This window comes from Apteryx mantelli, chromosome 3, assembly GCF_036417845.1.
Source record: "Apteryx mantelli isolate bAptMan1 chromosome 3, bAptMan1.hap1, whole genome shotgun sequence".
NCBI classification, from domain to species: Eukaryota; Metazoa; Chordata; class Aves; order Apterygiformes; family Apterygidae; genus Apteryx; species Apteryx mantelli.
The window spans coordinates 119,451,671-119,472,215 of NC_089980.1; the positions used below are offsets into that span (position 1 = coordinate 119,451,671).

The 20,545-nt window shown below is 36.6% G+C and overlaps 1 protein-coding gene across 2 annotated transcripts in view; it reads right to left on the minus strand.

The window, feature by feature from the left end:
- The window catches only part of EIPR1 (EARP complex and GARP complex interacting protein 1), a 94,597-nt gene that overhangs the window by 18,468 nt on the left and 55,584 nt on the right, over nucleotides 1-20,545 (minus strand). For both annotated transcript variants that reach the window (XM_067294260.1, XM_013952958.2), the window contains one exon: nucleotides 11,650-11,749. In XM_067294260.1, coding sequence (XP_067150361.1) covers nucleotides 11,650-11,749 — 100 coding nt within the window. The remainder of the gene's footprint in view (nucleotides 1-11,649; nucleotides 11,750-20,545) is intronic.

Sequence of the window (20,545 nt, forward strand, 5' to 3'; positions counted from 1 at the left end):
TAGAATATTCTGTTAAATAACCATACTGGCAAGATTTTAAGAAAAGGCTCACTACTCTCAGCAGAAATACTAAGCTTTGATAGATGAAGTAAGGGCTAAACATACATAATGCTTGCATAAAATTTAACTGACACCAACAGAAAAATATGCTGTTGATACAGACCAAAGACCAATACAAGACACTGCTTAAATCTATTTGTATATAACACCCATGTCCATTATTGTATTTTGCTAACTTATTATTATTACAATTCCACTATGAATATCTTTTTTATTTAGTAGATTAGCAATTCAGAAATTACAACTCTTCCATCACTGAAGTCTATGCTGCCTAAGATGTGAAGTTTTCCAAAATCTTTCTGAAGAGTCTACTTCTTAAGAATATAAGAGTCCCTGCAATGCAAGGTCATATCTCACTCACGTGGTAATGAATGAGACAACACCATGTCCAAACCTACTCCTCTAGTATCATTCTTTCTCAAGTACAAATAATGTCTGAAAGCCTTTCTACAACTTGCAGGTTATTAATATGAAGAAAAATATTATGTAGGACACATCTACTGGACTCAAGGTAATAAAACAAACTGCACCGTTCTGTTTTTTGACACATACTACATTTCAGGCAAAGGAGAACATGCAGAACTTGAGTGGATCGTCTCAAAAACTAAACTAAGTTTCTTTAGTAGGCAGCCTCGGCCAAACAAAGCTTAGATAAAGGTGTGTGTGGGAGGAAGCAAATCTTAATACTGACAGTAAAAGAGTACAAACAAAAATAATTTCATACATGTCTTACACTTCCAAAATCTGTTCCTGAGACAGAGGGTATCACACACCCAAAATACAACTCAGGGCAGAAGGCCCCTGTAAGCAGTAGATGATGTTTTCTCCAGCACTCTAGGCATCTTTAAGAAGTGTCTCTATTTCAACTTTTATCAGGTAAACTATTAGGAAAAAAGAAACATTTCATTCTTTTCATATGAAAGATACAGCAGTGATACCAGCACCAATATCTTGCACTGTTTCTTTATAACATTCGGGAAGAACTGTATACATGTAACATCAGCCAAGTCATCCCGGTCTTCCCCTGCAATCCTCGAGCACTTGTAGGAACCACATGATATCTTTTCTCATATGAATGGCCAAATATGCATACAGCCAAGTTCCCAATCAACTCATGAGACTTTTGTTAATAAAACCATACCCCCAAAGTTATAGCCAAAAAGGAACTGTCTTAAAAGACAGTTAAAGGGGAAAAATTGTCTTACATAAGAAGAAATGCTTATGGAACAGAAGGAAACTTACTGAGATACAAGAAATGAATTTATAGGAAACAAAGCTGGTAATTTGGAATCATAAATGCAGGTTCAAAAAAATTTAGCCTTAGTTTTAATTTATGCCTGAATGTAAAAAGAGGTAGATGAGCTTTCTTTTTATCTTGAACTCTTCCTTCCACTTCTTTAAAGACAGAAGAGTTGACAGAAGGAAAGTAAAGCATGACAGAAGCATATCTCAGGCACTAATCTCACATGAGGATTTGGACTTGTGCTGCCCAGGAAATGAAAACATACAGCTGTAAGGGACTCACTGGTTAAAAAAGGAAAATAAGTCATGTCAATATTTTATAAACACGTAGAAGTGACTTTTAGTAAGGAAAAAAGTTAATAAATAAGAGCAAGAGATCTGTTGTCTATTTTAGACAACAGAATTAGCTATTGTTCTTGCATTGTGCAAGGACTCACACTCTGACTTTAGAACAAAAAGCCTGGAATGAATGAAGCCTAAACAGTTTAAAATGGCTAACAGATTACAGCTGGATTTAACACTGTTCATAAGTGCTTAAGTGCTTTGGTGGATCAGTGCCTAAAGCTGTTGACATAAGAACAACAATAAAAAGGGTAATATCATAATACGATACAACTGAATGAGAACAACTACTTGAAAGCAAAAGAAAAGGTTCTGAGAAAATTTAAGTAATGTCATGTGATCAGGATAGAACTGTACACAGTTGTTATCCTCAAGGAAGGAAAGGTTTTCACAAAAGCAAAGTATCTGAAATATGAAAAAGTCTGTCCCAGCTTTGAAGGACTGATTTGTAGGTATTCAAATGAAAACATCAATTACTCCAACTCACGTTAACAAAACATCAGTAAGGACTGAGATGCCACCTTGTGTGCTTCAAATTTTGATCTCATAAGGACCAAATTGGAAGGAGGAAAAGATAGGCAGTATCCTTAAAACGTATGTTAACTTCTGCAGAGATGCAGTAATTGTCTAGACAATCACAAGCAGCATAGAAGCAGTGAATCAATTGTTCATTCTCTCTTCCAAAACATGAACTATGAGCCGGCAAATGAAGCTTGTAGAAGCCAGATTCAATGGTAAACAAAAAGTTGTTCTTCACCCAATGCACTGCTGCTCAGGACTTCTTGACAAAAGAAGCTGGAATGCATAAAGCTTACTTGCATCGAAGAAAAGGCCAGAAAAATACCTGGAAGAAAGATCTATTGAGGGTTACTAAACAGACAAACCCAGTCAGGCTCAGAAAAATCCTTGAACTGAAAAGAGTTGAAGGCTGTGAGAGTGTTAAGGGGAAAGTATCCAATATATTTGCTACACTGAACTCTTCCTTAGGAGTCTACTATGGCCGCTATTTTAAACAGAATACTTGGGCTGGATGGACCCTAGCTTTGGACCAGTAAAATCATTCTTACATTCATATACTACATAGCATCCTAGCTAGAGCTGAATGTCGTGAAGCAAAAGAATGGTAGAATTACTGAACTTTTTCAGATACAATGATTAGGAACCAGTAGCACGGTCAGATGGTAAAAGCACCAACATGAGAGCAATGAATCCTATCATTTATTTCTGGATTATCCAATGACAAATTGTCAGAGCAGACAATAAGCAGTATATGTGCATGTATGCACGTAGATAAAACAAATAAAAGGTATGAAAAAAACCTCAAAGGACCTGGAATAAGAAATGCCAAGTCCTACTTTGAGACTACGTATACTCCTGTACAGAGAAGCAACTTTCTTCATTTAGTTTTACTCAGCCAGCTCAGCTCAAAGCCTGAAACTTTCCTTTAAGCTGAGAAAACAATTAACAAGTGGGGGCGGGGAGCCAAAAGCTGTTCTTTTTTCCTCTTGCAATGTATTATGAAAAACAATGTGAGAAAGGATTAATTCTAAAATTCTAATTTTGAAAACCTATTCCTGCACTATACTATGTTTATCTAATAAATAAGTTTACCTATTATTATTATATGTTTGTCTAATAAACACGCAACTCTTCTTTTTCCTTAAGTACGCACTAAGGTAGTTTGACTGAAAACTAATAAATATTACTTCTTGTATTTGGAATGTTGACTTTTCCCCCAACAGACTTTGACATAAAGCACTAAAAGTATCTAAGAACAAAATAGAGCATTAGAGCATTCACCATTTTCTAACTAATTCAATTAATTCTCATATATACACACTATATCTTTCTGGTTAACAAAAAAGTACCAAATTAATGTAACCACCACATGTATTAATACATTTAAATGGCTACCAAACAGTGACAGTCAGTCAATGTTCTTACAAGAAAATAAAAGCTAACAAAAAAACGTTAAGAACATGAAGTTTTTCTGTCTGTTAATTAAAATCAATCCACTTGCAAGAGTTTGTAATATGGGCACACAGACTGATACCTTAGTTTCAGAATTTTCCCATTTTAAATAAATAAATAAAGGAGCATCAATCATTATATAGGAATTTCCATGTTCTGTTCTTACTATGTAAATGCTTAACAACAACTGCAAAAATCTGAATACATAGCAATAAAGAACTACCTTGAGTTTTCTGTAAGGAAATGATTTCCTGGAAGAAAAAAAGTCTTTACAATCTGAAATATGTAAGCATATTAAGTCTTTTTTTTTTTTTTTAAACACTTGGAAGTTTTTTGAAATATCAAAATTAATAGAAATCTGAAAATATTTTTACTTAAAGATTGAGAAAACACTCCTTTTGACTTCTGAATGTTTTTTTCAATGCTTATTTTAAAACTTCTAGCCTTCTTACCTCTATAGCAGCAGCTATGAGTTTTAAATAAAATAAATCACAAAAGAAACACAAAAAAGTGAATACCAAGAAACTCGCATATCTTACCTGAGAGGTCCAAAGATTAAAATTCTGATGGACATTCAAATACATTCCAGACAAGACCTACTAAAGAAGCCATGACTCCGTTTATGAAATATTCATACGTTTAGGCTGCACATGCTAATCTGATTTTGACTGCCTTCTCAGTGAAGACAGGAGTAGTGAAGACATCTTACCTGATTAAAGTCCAAAAATATTTAGATGTCTAATGAGCATCAACTGACAGAAGTTAACTCACAGTAGTGATTACTAAGCTCACTGAGATAATTTAAGCATTTTTTTTTCTTTTTAACCATACGCTCATCAACAGGAAGTAGGCAACTCTTATTCTGTGCATGCTGGAGTTAGCATGGATTTTTCAAGGAGGTGACATCCTAACAATCAAAGTAGCAAATACGATGAAAGACTATTTTCAGATCCACATTAAAAAGGGATGAATGCTGTTTTGGCTTGCTATTGGCAGAAACATAGAAATATAGAAGAGTGGTTTTAATTCATGGAGTCAATTCCTCCCATTGTAGGCAACCATGCCATGCCAGTTTTCTTAACTCTCCTGAAAAGATAAATAATTGTGAGATGTTTCAAACAGGTTCATCATACTGACAGCTCAGAGTCATCCTTAGAATAACTAAGTAAAAGAATCTATGTATTTCCAAGTGCTGAGTTTCCATCTTGCACAAAAATCAATTTTTATTCCTTAAATGCAAGGTTTTCTGATTCATACTACAAAACTTAATCCAATCCTCAGCTAGTTTTTCCTCCGGAACATACTGTTATTCCTAAATACTAATGATGCATTCCAAGTTTGTCTCATTAGCAATCTTCACCATTACACTCCCACTTCTATGCTATTGTTAATTGGAATATTAAACAAAATTGGTCCCAACATCTACCTTTTAGGAACTGGTCTTCTATCCTGTTTCTGATCCAACAGTTTCTCTTTCATTTTTCTTTAGCCAGTTCCTCCTTACTGCTAATTAATCCATGTTTACTCCAACTGCAGCAATTATTTCCCATCAGGCACCCTACAAAGTTCTCCACTGAAGTCCAGAATGTATTTCCTGCCTTGAGAAACAGCACTCATCTTACCAAAAAAGGACAGCAAGGATCTTATGCTTATTCCTAATATCCTCCTATATTTGGATATGTTATTTTTATAGGCTCAGAAACTACCTCACAAAATTTTCCTTCTTGCCTAGAATGCCACTGTTAGATAGTTTTTTTCACTGTTGTTGCGAAGCCAAATTTGGCTTGCAAAGGGAGGAAGCAATGTAGAAGAGGTCTAAAGCCTCAAACACTTAATGATTTTATCTGGTGGTTTCAGTAAACAGTTCTCAAACTTCATCTTCAGCCTTCAAGAACCAAATCATTCATTTTATTTTAATCTGAATCAAGATGGGACTGCTCTATTCAAGATACTTTTCTGAGGCAAATTCCACCATAATGTCCTTATTACTTTCTGAATTAGCATCACCTATATATTAAATGCTACTAAACAATTCAGAAGTGACAAGGAATCTGACTAATCATTTTGATAAAAATACGTACTTGAAGAAGGGGAGAAAGAACATTTCCTCTGAATGTTTCTTACTGCACCTAACAGAAGTTTCAGGAACATCAACTAGCTTCCTCCTTCAAACACTGCAAGAGCAACAGAACTGGAAAATTTTGAGTTCAGTAATAAATAACACAGGAGAAATTTACTATCATCAGTGCAGGGATAACAATACAACTCCAACAAAGCTTCTTATTAGCTTGTTGAAATGATGAAAAACTATTGTAGAAAATTCGTAGTGAAGTAGGTAGTGTGCACACAACTGCAGCTGAAACTTTGGAAACTTCCAAAGGAGCGTGAATGGAAAGTAGTATCACTTTGCCTGCATCCATTTCTAGAGAAAATTATTTTAAAAAACAGTTACACTAAGACAGCTTCAGGTTTCAGAAGGTGAACACAAACTAACAAAGATCAAAGAAAAGAAAATTCCAAAATTGGTAACATTGATGCCTTTCTATCTCATATAATCAACTGTATCAAAAAGGGAGAAGCAGAAAACATGCCGAACAGCAATGAGATTAGAATAGGAGGAAGATTGATGACATCTAACCAATATTTTAATCAAGAAATACTACTGTCACATTATTTGAAACAATGAAGGTGTCTGTAGACTAACAAAACCCTTCGTTCACTCTCCTCAAAATAATAAACAAAGAAACTAAGAGTTGAGGGAAAATCATTAAAAAAAAAAACAGGCTTGAAAAAGAGGCAGGTATTATTGCATATTCTAAATAGTCTCTATGAAAAAGAGCAACAAGCTGGAAGTTATGACTATAATATTCACGACCTCATGTATTTCTTATCGCCTATGACTAATAATGTAGTAACAAATTTGAAAATATTGCAACTTGCAGAAAAGTTACTTTCTAGAAGGAATGGACTAATTAAGAAATGTAATAGGAATTGAAATTCAGAGAGATTGTCAAGGAAAGATAATCAGAAGCCAATTCCTAAGGGGAAAGCTATGCCCCCAAAAAACTAAGGAGGGAAAGCAAATGAACCTTTTACAGCTGTATTTGATATAGCCAAATTATCATTATCCCACCATATAACAAAAGCAGAAAGAAAGTTCTGAAAAGGGAAAGGGACAGATTTCTTTTCCTGTTAAATGAGAGGGAGAGGCTACAGTTAAATTTATGGCCCTAAGCAACCCTGAGGGAGAAATTCATCTTTCCATTCTTTCTTGCAGTTAAGAGGGTCAGAAAGAAAACAAGAGAGACACATACATATACACACACACTCTCTAACAAAATAAGTGGATGGCCGTTCCCCATATTCAAGGTAAAGTGCATTAAGACAAGGTAACGCCAATACACTGCCCATCACACTTCCATCTACATTCTTCCTAGTAGTTGATGACGTACCTCTGGGTCATGTTATGTCTTTGCAGAATGGAATAGAAGACGAATCAAGTATTAAAAGAGAGGAGGAGAAAAAACAACTAACAGTGATTCTGTGAATGAAGCAATGATTTCACTACTCAGTACTCAAAGTGAAATCCTTCAAAGATTGGTTCTGCTTAGAAAGAAAGGTTCATCTGTCTAATGGAATTTCACAACACTCTTTCTAAATAAGAATAATATTTGACAGCAAAGAGAAAAAAAATAAAGTCTAGTATTACAATACCTGAAGATGAAAGGCAAAATTTACCTTAAATTTTCATGCTATGAGTTTTTTGATAGAGGAAATAGGAAAAGTTGGTAATTTAGAAAACAATCAAATCAAAATGAATGTGAATACTTCTAATGTCTCCGAATTTATTCAAAATACCTCTCAAATAGTTTTCTTGGAGGTATAATGCTAAACTTTTGCTGGCAAATGGAAACATACTTCTGCTCCTCCCAGATTTAGCATCCTTATTTTGTGATGACACAAGGCACATATTAAAATATCTATATTTTAATTTCTCTGTTTCATCCTGCTGCAGTCTTCTGCATATTCCACTCTGCATAATCCATATTGCATTTAGCCAAATGAGAGTTCTAGTTCACACCTGACCCAATGCCTGTATACAGAAGTATTAACTGTCATCTTTTCAGCAGAACCTACCCAAACCCTGTAGATTGGTTGGGCTTTAGACTCTTCCTGGGTTCAACTAATGATTATAAATGGCAAAGAATTTAATTGCAAAAGGTAATGATGCAGCGAGCCTAAGATTAGATTCACCTCAGAAGGTCAGGTCCTCAAAACAATAATAAAGGGATTGGTCAAAAGGACAGGAGAAGCTTGGCTTAATGCAAATACAGGCACATATTCCTGTGTTCATTACTGTAATGAAGAGACATGTTTTAACAAAAAATGTTGAAAAAAATTAATAGAAAATTAAACTGTACAGTAAGCTATGGTTAGCAAATGTTTCCAGTGACAGGTTGACCAGATAATTTAGAGATTGAATACACTGTAATTTTATTAAAAAGAAGTTCTAAATATATTGGGAACCCTAAATTTCTTCAGGTTAATTCTAATTAAAACAGCAAGACTTGTAACCTCCAGGCAGATAGAGGAGATGCATCCAATAAAAGGTTAAATAGCTCAAGTTTTGATCAATGTAAATAAGCAGAAATTTTGGAATGCAAAATTTTCAAGATACATATATTTCAAGTTTTTCCTTAGAACTATGCCTGAATTTTAGAATTCTTTCATGAAAGTGCATAAAGGTTATAGTTGGGTTTACCTCTTGTGATTCATACTAGTATTGCCTGCAATGGATACATCTCCAAAAGGAAGCTATTGAAATGGGTTCTTCAAATGGAAAGACCAGTGTTGCACAATTTAATGAATACTCTTTAATTTGTGAATTTCATTCACAAATATTTGTATGACAGAGTAAGGAAGTTAATTTTGAGGAAAGGAATAGTAAAGGGAAGCTATTTAACTGAACATGACAGGTTTTAGTAAATAAATCTCAAACAAAATAACATGAGACAGAATAAAGAACGTGGTATTTATTAGAAGATTCCCACACACATTAAAGGGAGACTGGTAACAGACTAGACAGCATCCCAAAAGGAAATGTATTTCATACAGATTGGAATTAGGAAGAAATATGGTGACTTTGAGATTGTGATGAAAAAGTGGTCAGGACAGTGGAAAAACTAATTAACATTCAAAAAAATTCAAGCAGGAGAGGACAGAGCCGCCCAAAGAGAGAAAAAAGGAGAAAGGAAAAATGCTAAATAGTCTTGCAGACCCAGCACTTCAGAGACATGAAGAGCTATAGGATACAAGCAGAATTGCTCCAAAAAGCAATTTTTCAACAGGTTTAAAGAAGGCATTCTAAAGAAGTGCGTGTGCTATGCATGCATTAGAAAAGAAATAATGCCTCTTATTAAGAGTAATGTAAATCTAACAGATACAATGCCACAGACAAGCTTCTGGAAGCTAGACTTCCGTCTTCTCTGCTCCCCTCCCATCCCATGACTGTTCCCTGGACTCACTCCAGGAAGTCCATGTCTCTCTTACACTGGGGAGCAGAGAACTGGATGCAGCACTTCAGATGTGGCCTCACCAGTGCTGTGTAGAGGTGAAGGATCACAACCTGCCGGCAAGGCTCTTCCTAATGCAGCCCAGGATACTGTTGGTCTTCTTTGCTATTAGGGTGCATTGCTGGCTCATGGTCAACATGTTGTCCACCAGGACCCCCAGGGCCTTTTTCTGCAAAGCTGCTTCCTAAAGGCAGTTGGCCCCCAGCATGTACAGGTGCAAGAGGTTATTCTACTCCAGGTGCAGGACTTTGCATTTCGCTTTGCTGAACTTCATGTGGTTCCTCTCTGCCCAGTTCTCCAGCCTGCCAAGGTCCCTACGAATGGCAGTGGAGCTTTCTAGTGTATCAACCACTTCCCCCAGTTTTGTATCATCTGCAAACTTGCTGAGGGTACATTCATTCAGTCCCATCAGCCAGGTCAATAATGAAAAGGTTAAACAGCACTGGCCCAACTGTCAACCCCTGGAATACACCACTAGTGACTGGCTTCCAGCTGGACTTCGTGCCTCTGATTACAACCCTTTGAGCCCAGCAGTTCAGCCAGTTTTCAATTCACCTCACTGACTACTTATCTATACTATATTTCAAAGTTTCTCTATAAGGATGTTATGAGAATCCACGTCAAAAGCTTTACTACAGTTGAGATGAACAACATCCACTGCTCTCCCCCCATCCACCATGCCATTCATCTCATTGTAGAACGTTATCAGGTTAGTTAAGAATGATTTCCCCTTTGTAAATCTATGCTGACTAGTCCCAATTACCTTCCTGTCCTTCATGTGTCTGGAAATAGTATCCAGGATTAGTTGCTCCACCACCTTCCCAGGGATCAACATGAGGTTGAGTGGTCTGTAGTTCCCTGGATCCTCCTACTTGCCCTTTTTAAAGACAAGGCTGACATTTGCTTTTTTCCAGTCCTCAGGAAACTTCTCCATCACTATGACCTTTCCAAGATGATGGCCTTGTAATGACATTGGCCAGCTCCCTCCACCCTTGTGGGTGCATCTGGTCAGGTTCCACGGACTTGTCCATGACCATTTTGCTTAATGTTTCCTAACCTAATCCTCTTCCACGGAGGGCAAGTCTTCCACGCTCCTGACTTTCCCACTGATCTCAGGAGCCTGGGATTCCTGAAGGCCAGTCTTACCAGTAAAGACAGTAGTGAAGAGTCATGGAGTACCTCGGCCTTTTCTGTGTCCTTTATCACCAGGGTCCCTGCTCCATTCAGCAGCAGGCCTACATTTCAGAAGCCTTTTCTTGTTGCCCTTCATGTCCCTCACCAGATTCACATTGAGATGGGCTTTGACTTTCCTAATCCCATCCCTGAATGCTTGGACAATGTCTCTATACTCCTCCTGGGTCACCTGTCCCTGCTTCTGCCCCTTGTATGCTTCCTTTTTACGTCTGAGTTTATTCAGAAGCTCCTTGTTCATCCATCAATGTTGATACTAAGCAAACTAATAACAACTTCAGGCTTCATCTATTTACACACAGTCAGATGGCACAACAAGAAAAAGTTTAGAGAAACATTGTTTTGACTCCAAGCAACTGCTAGTTGAAAAATCTGGTTCTGAAACATCCAAGAAGAGAAAACAACACTGAGTAAGTGAAACTAAAGAGTTAATTCAAGAAGTGACAACAGATCAACCAAATAATAACAATGACGACATAATCGGTTTTCACTTCTAAGGACAAATACTGACAAAGAAATGATTCTATGCAGAACCATTCAAGGATTTCTATATACGATCCACACCAATGTATTTAAATAAGCAGGCTTTTGTTGATTATCTATAAAAGGTGGCATAATCAGATCAAAATCTGTACCAATTACACCCTATTACTTATATTCCTGAATATCAGAGAAGATAAATTTAGTAATGAATTAAGTAATCTGAATATACAGTATGGCAGTAAATTAAATTAATACTGAGAACTCAAAGCAGTGCACAGTAAGTGGAGAAGTTTATATTATGCATATGCCGAAGGGTTTTAAATTAACTAGAGGGGTGTGAGACCAATATGGTTTAATATAGTAGTACAGAGGATAATACTTTTTATACAAGCCAGGAACACTTTATAGAGCATTAATCATTATCTGAATTAGATAACCTTCTACTTCATTGATCTATGATTCCCCCTCCACCCCTCCTCATATTGATCACGTTATCATTGCTTTACTTTAGATTATTTGCTTTAGAATACGTAGGAGAACTAAGGGCAATTCAAGAGGAGGGAAAATATGTAACTACTAGCAACCAAGTCACCTTCTCTGAAACACTCACATTCAATACAGTACTCATTTCCCCCACCCACGTTCAAGTCATAGCCTCCATTAGCAACAATATTTTTGAAGAGTCTTTAAGGAAGGAGTAATTAAAAGATTAGCAAATTTTAGGTTGTGAATGTTGTGATTTATACTATATTTAAGTATATCATCATTTGTTAACAATTTTTCTTACCACAGCTTTGGCTGAACTTTCTTGCAAATCCCACAATAATATGTTATTATCAGCCAGTGAAATAAGCCTTTTACCATCTCCCATTGGTTCCCACATAACACTGTAAAACAAAAACAGAAAATGAAAAAAAACAATCAAACATTAAAACCAACAGAATTTGCGCTGGACAGCTATTTTAATCTTGTAGACCTAATCTGTTTCAGAATACATTCAATCATTTTCCTTATGGTTTTCTTCAGCAGAAATTGGTCCCATGTTCCAAGTGCAAAATCTGCCATTAACTAGCAATCCAGCAAATGTTACATATACTATATGAACATTACTGCAGAGTCAGTTACTGAAAAGTTATGATACTAAAAATAAGCTTGTTTATGCAAGCATTTAGTCAGCTTTAGCACTTTTTTTGAGAGCCCTTTGCCATCCCAGCCCAAATCTGTGCCAGAAAAAGGAACGCAATCCAACTTTCTAGATGCTAACCTAATTGTAACAGAGCTTCTTGAAATCCTCTACTTCATTTGCCATGCATTCTATATATCAAATGATGCAGTGATCATGCAAAATGAATAGTGATTATGTCACTGTAACACAAATCATAGCACATATGTACAAAAGGATCAGAACAAAGACCTTTTGATACACAGTCACTTTTGAATGCTTTAACTTGAAATCTTAATGTTCTTTATATGTCATTTCGTACATCTTTTTTGAAGATGCACCAAAAAATCAGAAGCCTCAGAGCTTTGATGCAAACCTCTTCCAGTTCAGCAACTGGTCATCATGCATATCTCAAGCAACATACCCTTTCTGCCTATGACTCACCACTCTTGTGCTATATATGAAGGAATAAAATAAATAAATAAATAAATAAATAAATAAAATCAGTGATTGTCTCTATTCCTGCCTATGAGAGGAAGTCTAGCCAGTGGGTACAGGCAGCACAGTTAAGTATATACTATACCCCTGAAACATTTGCTGAGATGACAGTAAGGTTAAAAGGATAATATTGTTATTAAATAAAGAATAGTCTTCCATACCCCATATTTCTCAAAAATAAAATTATGCAACCTCCTAATTAACTTGTAACAACACAATATAGCTAAGTGCAGAGAACACTAATTTAGTATCAATAGCAACATGAAGTAACTTCCTCCCATCCCTAGACAAAAGCTTAAGTTATTCAAAAGCAACATGCCAGTGGCATTTGATATGCTATCCTCATCCTCAGTGCATATGTGAAGAGATATCTCTCGAGGTTTTTCAAGAGTCCATCACGAGACATAAACATTCCATTCTGTTTAGCTCTTTGCATGAATCACTGGATTCTGGAACTCTGGATTGAAGAGATGAAACGGATGTAGACACAGCCTTGGGCAAGTGAACCCAATACTAGGCAGCCACTAGCTACCTTCCTAACTTGGGACTGCACTCTATACACGTTTATATTTTATCCACAAATTTGCATTACTCCTGCCTCCCTAAGACAGTGACTCTGATCTGGCTGGTCCCACATCTAAAGCATGGGACTCCTTCATCCTACAAAACACGATGAAAGGAAACAACAGGTAACAGAACAAAGTGAAACAGCGTAGTCTCCCTCTGCACACCATAAATGAAATACAACCTCAGTTATTCTCAGCTGAGATCTTCCAGCCAAAATCCACTTCACTTCTTCCATGAAGAAACAGTTTCATTCCTTTTAACTCTGCATTGTTAGCAAAACAGGTACTTAGATATACAGACAGATGACTGCACCTGATTGCTGTTATAGAGAGGCCAGGCTACCCAGAGGAGATAGGACTATGCAAAAAAAATTAACACAAAGTAGATTAAAAAAAAAAAAAAAGCTTAAGCTATACTTAAGGTTGTATTGCTGACTTCTCACCCACCAAACTTCTCCCTAAGGCAAAGGAGCAGATCAAAGGAAGGACTAGCTTCTGCATCTATCTTCTGCTGGAACCATGACCTGCATCCTTAATATCACAGAATGGTTGAGGTTGGAAGGGATCTCTGGAGATCATCTAGTCCAAACCCCTCTGCTCAAGCAGGATCACCTAGAGCACGTTGCACAGGATCGTGTCCAGGTGGGTTTTGAATATCTCCAGAGAAGGAGACTCCACCACCTCTCTGGGCAACCTGTGCCAGTGCTCTGTCACCCTCACAGTGAAAAAGTATTTCCTCATGTTCAGACGGAATTGTCTGTGTTTCAGTTTGTGCCTGTTGCCTCACGTCCTGTCACTGGGAACACTGAAAAGAGTCTGGTCCCATCCTCTTGACACCTTCCCTTCAGATACTTGTACACATTGATAAGATCTCCTCTCAGCCTTCTCTTCTCCAGGCTAAACAGGCCCAGCTCTCTCAGTCTTTCCTCATAAGAGAGATGCTCCAGTCCCCTAATCATCTTTGTAGCCCTTCAGTGGACTTGCTCCAGTAGTGCCATGTCTCTCTTGCAAATATGTTGCAAATTCAAGGAAACTAACTACTTGCAGAAGATCATTTGTAACAAGCTTTGTCATAGCAGGACAAAATCACTTCATTTAGCACATTAAGCCACCATCATGCTTTTAAACGTGTTTTAAGAAGCACATGGAACTAGAATGATCTTATGATTTGTTCTAAAGTGAGTTGTTTTGCCTGTACTATTGCCAGTCTTATTTTCAGAAGTGTTTCTTGTTAAAGCTGTATGTTACAACTTGGGAAACTTATGAGCAACTGAAAACAAATGTTGATAATAAAAACGATTAAGTGGTTTCAGTTACAAGTTCAACTACCATTTTGTTTATAATAATTACAAGTAAGCAGCTGCCATTGTCATGTATGTTTCCTACCTTCATACAGCTCTGCCCCACAGACATCTCCATTACATCCTTGAAAAAGATGATAACACTCTATGAACACATACAGCACGATAAAATGTTAATGCATTATAACTCCCATATGATCACATTCGCACCTAACTTTCCACAATCCAGTTTCCCAAAGTGAAATCAAAAGACATCAGAATCATCACTGAGTGGATAATTGAAGAATATTCAAGTTGATTCTGACCATGATTTACAAGTTTTTTTTAAAATCACATCATTTTTCATGCATATTGCTGCAAGCATAATTTTGTGGCATTTTGTGTTGAAATACGTACATATACTTTTAATTAGACAATGAAATCTGGTTTGACCAATTAACTCTGAAGAGTTCTTCTAGCCCAACCGATCAATATTCCTTATTCCTGTTGATGCATTTGCCCCTTTCTTACACTGATCACTGAGTTTTCAGCCATAAAAGCTAGGCTAGAAGCACTTTCTTTGATGTTTTCAAAGGTAGAAAGAAATTTCACATCTTTGACTGTCATGGAGCTGCAAGGTAAAGACTTTTTATAGCTGAACAGAGTGTGCTAATTAGAGCCAATTATAACCCAGCTGACATACCTTAGAATGAAAAGGTCTCCAGCACATTCATTCTGTCCTTGTGAAATGCCCATTTTGCTTCTATTTAATTTATCTCACATGAAAATTCATTGTTTTATGGGTGTGGTGGTAGTGTTCATTCAGATTTTATAATCTAAATGAAGGTTACTCAAATCACTCTTTGTAGCACATTAAGCTGTACTCTGTAGTCATACCTGAAAGTTAAATTTTTTATAAAAAAACGTGGAGAAGGAGAAAAACACTGGCGAGTAAAAAAACCCCTTGTTTTCAAAGCACCATACACATTTTAGAGAGACTGAAGTTCTCATTTAGAATAACTGATGACGATAAAGCGATGACACAGCAAAGGTGATTATAATCTTTAAAAAGGAAAACAGATAAATCAGTACCATTTTCATGAGTCTGCCAACAGCTGCTGATTCTTACAGTTTTCTGAAATGGACAAGCTACTTGTCAAGTTCATAGCTGCCACTCAGAAACTGAGCGCCAACTTCACTGCTACTCTTTAGATAATCTACAGACAGCAGACAAGCAATTATATTTGTTGCCTTTTACTCTGTTTTGTTATCAAATGACTCCTGATGTTTCAAATTAACTTCTAGCTATTAGTTTTTGGTAAAAATTTAAATCCTGCAGGGAATATTTTTCTAGGAAAGAAAAAAGAGAATTTAAAACATTCAAATGCACACATAAAAGGACTGCACTATCTGCGTTTTATGGTGAAAAGATAGTTAACACCATCCTTTATTAATGTACTGAGCTTTTACAAATAAACAATTCAAAGTTCTCTGTTATAAGAAGAATAAAACAACATGCAATCACTTCCGTAGAGGTAAATTGGTCAGCCAAAACATGTCAGACAAAGCAAGCTTTAACTAATGTTTAATCATAATTATAGAAACGACACCCATTTATTTCTATAAATGGAAAGATTTTTCTGGTTTGAAAATTCTCATGCACTGCAAAGTGGTAAATCTACCCAAACATTAGGTAAATGAGAAAGCAGAGCAGACTGCAGTCTCAACGCAGCCAATCAGAAAAGTTCACATGTAATGGATCCAAACGTCCTCCTTTCTTTGCAGTACAGTGATTCAGATGCAAAGGCCAGGCTGTCATCTGGTGATCTGGACTTTATTCTAAGAATAAGAAGATCAGACTAAGGAGAGCCTGGAATCCAGAACTCTTACTCCTTACACAAGTGGGCTCTACAGATTGGCCACAATTTGAAATGAAAAGAGTTCTGGCTAATTTGTAATGTACTGAAGTGTATGCTGCTGGCAGCACATATTTAGTGCATGTAAGTTACACTGTAAGCCTTAAAATTCTCAGTCATTTAAGTGTATTTTGGTGTTCAGCTGCTCAGAATATAGTGGAACAAGAACCATAGCTTCTTAAAAAAATCTAAGATCAAGATGGATGAATTTAGTTTAGGTGCTTTTGGGGTTAAGAGGCTGCTGAGAATAATGAGGACAAAAGAAAGGTTGACCATTATTTTGGTCAAGACCCCCCAAAACACCTACCTTGATGTTTATTCTGGCTCTTAAATTATCTTCACATTCAGAAAAACATAACTGTTGTGCATATAAATATAAGAGCATCCCCCGTGGAGGTGATGCACAGAAACAGTACTTCCACTATAATTTTTTGAAAAAAATTTCCTTAGAGTATCATATTACAGTGCTGGCAAGCCAAAAGTTTAAAAAAAATCATAAAGCAGAATGCAAAATACTGAAGCATCAGCCTCAGTCAGTATTTGTATTTACTTCACCACATCCGTGTCTAATGCTGCTGTGTAATTAAACAAGCTTACATCAAGAAAAAGTAGTGTGATTCTTGCTGTAGAGAGCCCAATCAATTTCAGCAATGAAAAGATATTTATGTACATATAAACATAATAAAGAACACTAATAGCTTACAATCTAACAGAAAGCACGGTAGTGAATTTGTTGTATGAAAGCAAGGTGTAGGATTCATTTTTATGTAGGGACTCCCAAAAATCCATTTTTTAGAAACATGCATTAAATTTCTGTTAAGCTATTCATGATTTAAGGTGACGACCAATAGGTGAACATCTCTACAATTCATTAACAACCTCAGACTTGCATCTGTTTGGCCGCTGGCATATGTGTTAAAGTTTAATATTGCTTAAGACAGAAAATTAAAATTGTGCAAGCCTATTACACAGACTCCATATATGAGCTAAACTGACAAAGCTGTCACTGCTAAAATTGCAAGTCATGATTAATTAGAAGCAGGAATCAGCATCTCTAGTCTGTAGTGTAATCAGCTTACCTTCCACACATGCCTGCAGCACAATAAGAGTAATTACTGGTGGGTGCAAGGCATGAACAAGTTATGCAACCAAATACCAAATGTGCAAAACAGAGCAGCAAGGCCTACTTTATAGAAAGGAAGCTGTGACTAACTATTTTCAGACCTAAGACATCAGTCAACTATGCTCTATTGAGTTAATGTCTGAAGAACTTGTCAAATGCACAAGTTCTATGCACAGATAATTTTTACAGAGTGTACAACTCCTTACAGCACAGCCTACAGTTTTTCAGATTATAGTAACTTAAGGAAACCTAAAATTCCTACCTATAGGCTTGGGGGTGAGGCTCTTTTTTTTTTGTGTTCAAAGAAATGATCAGTGCAAAGCCTCTAGAGAATGGGAAACCCAAGGGTGGCACTAATCATAATCCATGCTACAAAGTAACTGTGTTGCTTGTGCACGCTCAGGTGCCCAGGCTCTCTCAGACTGGCTACTCACTTTAAAAGGATGGTCTTATCAACTTGGGGGGCTGGGAGGTGGGGGGAAGAGTTGTTGCTGTTTCTCCAATTTCATTGGTATTGGAGACAAGACCTTAGAGTTAAGAATAATATGAGGATAATTTTGCCTGTTTGTTCCTACATATATTTATTCCAGAAAGATCAGGAATGACTTTATTTAATTTCCAGAATCTTTCCAGAAAGAGTTGTGCTCTCAAAAATGTAATAGTTTAACTGGATTCTTAAGGACACTGCCTCCTCCTCTAAGGTCTGCCTCTTACTAGCAAAGCAACTCAATCTCTTTAAATGCAAACTTGATTTGACACCAGAAATACTGAGCCTAGATAAGATGACTATACGCAAGCACCATCAGCAGGCAATATACATGACACACACTATCAGTATAATTGGTTCCCTTTCCTGTTTTATAAAGTATTTGTGATTTAGGTTACAAGACAATACAAGATACAACATATAAATGAATACCAAACTCTAAACATGAAAGCAAGAGCCTCTACCACATGCATTAAAAGATTTATGCTAAAGAAACTGAAGCAGTCACAGAAGCACTACATCTGCACATCGACTGTCAGCTATCAAATTGCAGTGAGCTATCCTGTGCTACACCAGACTGCACCTCTCACTTTACAACACAGCTTTGCAGAGGAGCGCGTCATACTGGAAGACATCTGGCTCCGCTATGTTTGAGTCCTCAGTACTAGTCCCAGTTTTGTCTGCAGATACGTTGTCTATCCAACATAAGAAACTGGCAAAAGAATTATCACATGAAAACAACACATTTCATTGACTTCATTGACTTGCTGTTAAATACAGTTATAACAATATCAGGGTACAAAAAGAGATTATAATCCCTAGCTTCTGCTGTTCTGCTGATTTCCACTAGGCTATGAATTGTAGCATTGTCTTTTATATTCCTACTCTGGTCAAACCAAACCAAAAGCGTCTTCCATTTATTAAGATTAAAAACACATTGTCACAAGGATATTTACAAAATGTTTCTACTACAGGAAACAGTACAGTAGGGATTTTTATAATTATTATTTCTTAAAGGTGAAGCCTAGGGGCTGTTTCACTCTTTTTTTTGTGGGGGGGGGGGAGGGAGGAGACAGGAGCTTTTTCAGCTTTCTTTAAAAAGAAAAAAAAACACAGTTGTGCATTGTTACTGACATTCAGTGAAATATAAGTAGTCTAACAAATACAATAGATTGAGGAATTATTAACTTTCTTAGAGTAATTAACTTTAGATCATTCACAACAATGATATTTAGATACTATGGCAGAAACACTCACAAATAAAACTAACTTAATTCAGACATGCAAAAGCATTTTAACTTCACTGTTTCATCCATGCCTTCCCATATTCCTCAAATGCTAGATATATGTATCTACATATAGAACAGCTCTTGCAGAAGTTTTATTAAATATCTGTAGTATTACCATTATTAATATTTTTATGCTAGCATTTTAATTATCCTACTTTTATTAACAGCTAAAATATCTGAGGAATCAACTGCTATTCAAAAACATTTGGAAGCTGTTAGCATTTCAGAGCAAGTCTACACTAGATACTTCTGCTGAGACAGCAGGATGGAATACAGATGTGGGGGATTTTTTGGTGTCATACCTATGATAACAAAAGGTCTACAGTATACACAGTTCAGCTATGGTAAGAGCGCAGTAGTTTTGGCAGCATAGTTTATTGTTGAAAACCTGCTGAAAACTATCCCATGTCAGAAAAAGCACTTTACTAAGAATAAAGCTGTGTATCTGCCCGGAGAGTTCGCAGATACTACTATGCAAACAAACCTTTTTTAACAGCTTAAACCTATTTGTTAATATACACTACTACTTTTCTAGTAGTATGAATGCCTTGCAACAAAGTACCCAGGGAGTCCTCAGGTAAACGTCCTGCCTGGCCTCTGGAAGCCACGTGATGCTAGTAGTGTTTTCTACACACTAATGGCAAGATTAGGGGTTGAAACAAGCTTATTTGTTAGATAGCTGGAGGGTGCAAAAACAATACCTGTCAACTGACTTTAGAGGAAATATGTATCTTATCTTTTGAAACATTTGAAGATCTTTTATATGGGATTTTTCAGAAGATGGCAACACGGATATAGCATGTCCTTGCTATTTTATTGCTGTCTGTAAGAAACAGGCCATCTGTATGGTTAGAGAGGAGCAAAATAAAATAGAATATGCATCTCAGTACATTTCTCCAATACAATATGAAAAATGTGCCCCAAAATGATTGTCTAGGCTTTGTACTGAAAGTTGCAGAAAATCACCCTTCTTTTGTTCAAAAGAAGAACAACAAAACCAAGAATGATAACGGATTACAAGGACAAGGCACAGAGGTACTCTTTAACACCCCTAATCCAATGACTGTGGATGCTAGGGGAATTGAGGTGACTCAATTGCAAGGAGTGGCCAGGACTGTGCGCTCTCGCTAAACACCTCCATCGCCCCTGTCTGGGAATGCTGGGCCAGCAGACTGCTTGAGGCTGGAGGGCATTCCTTAATTTCTTATATACATTTTACCAAATAAATGTACTTAAGCAAGAATATACAGGAATCAATTTCTTAATCCTGTAAAACACACTCAAAAAGCCTGAATTTTTAAATACCATTTAACTAAATGTCAGCATTATTACTGAATCTATAATCACCCGAGCATATTGTGC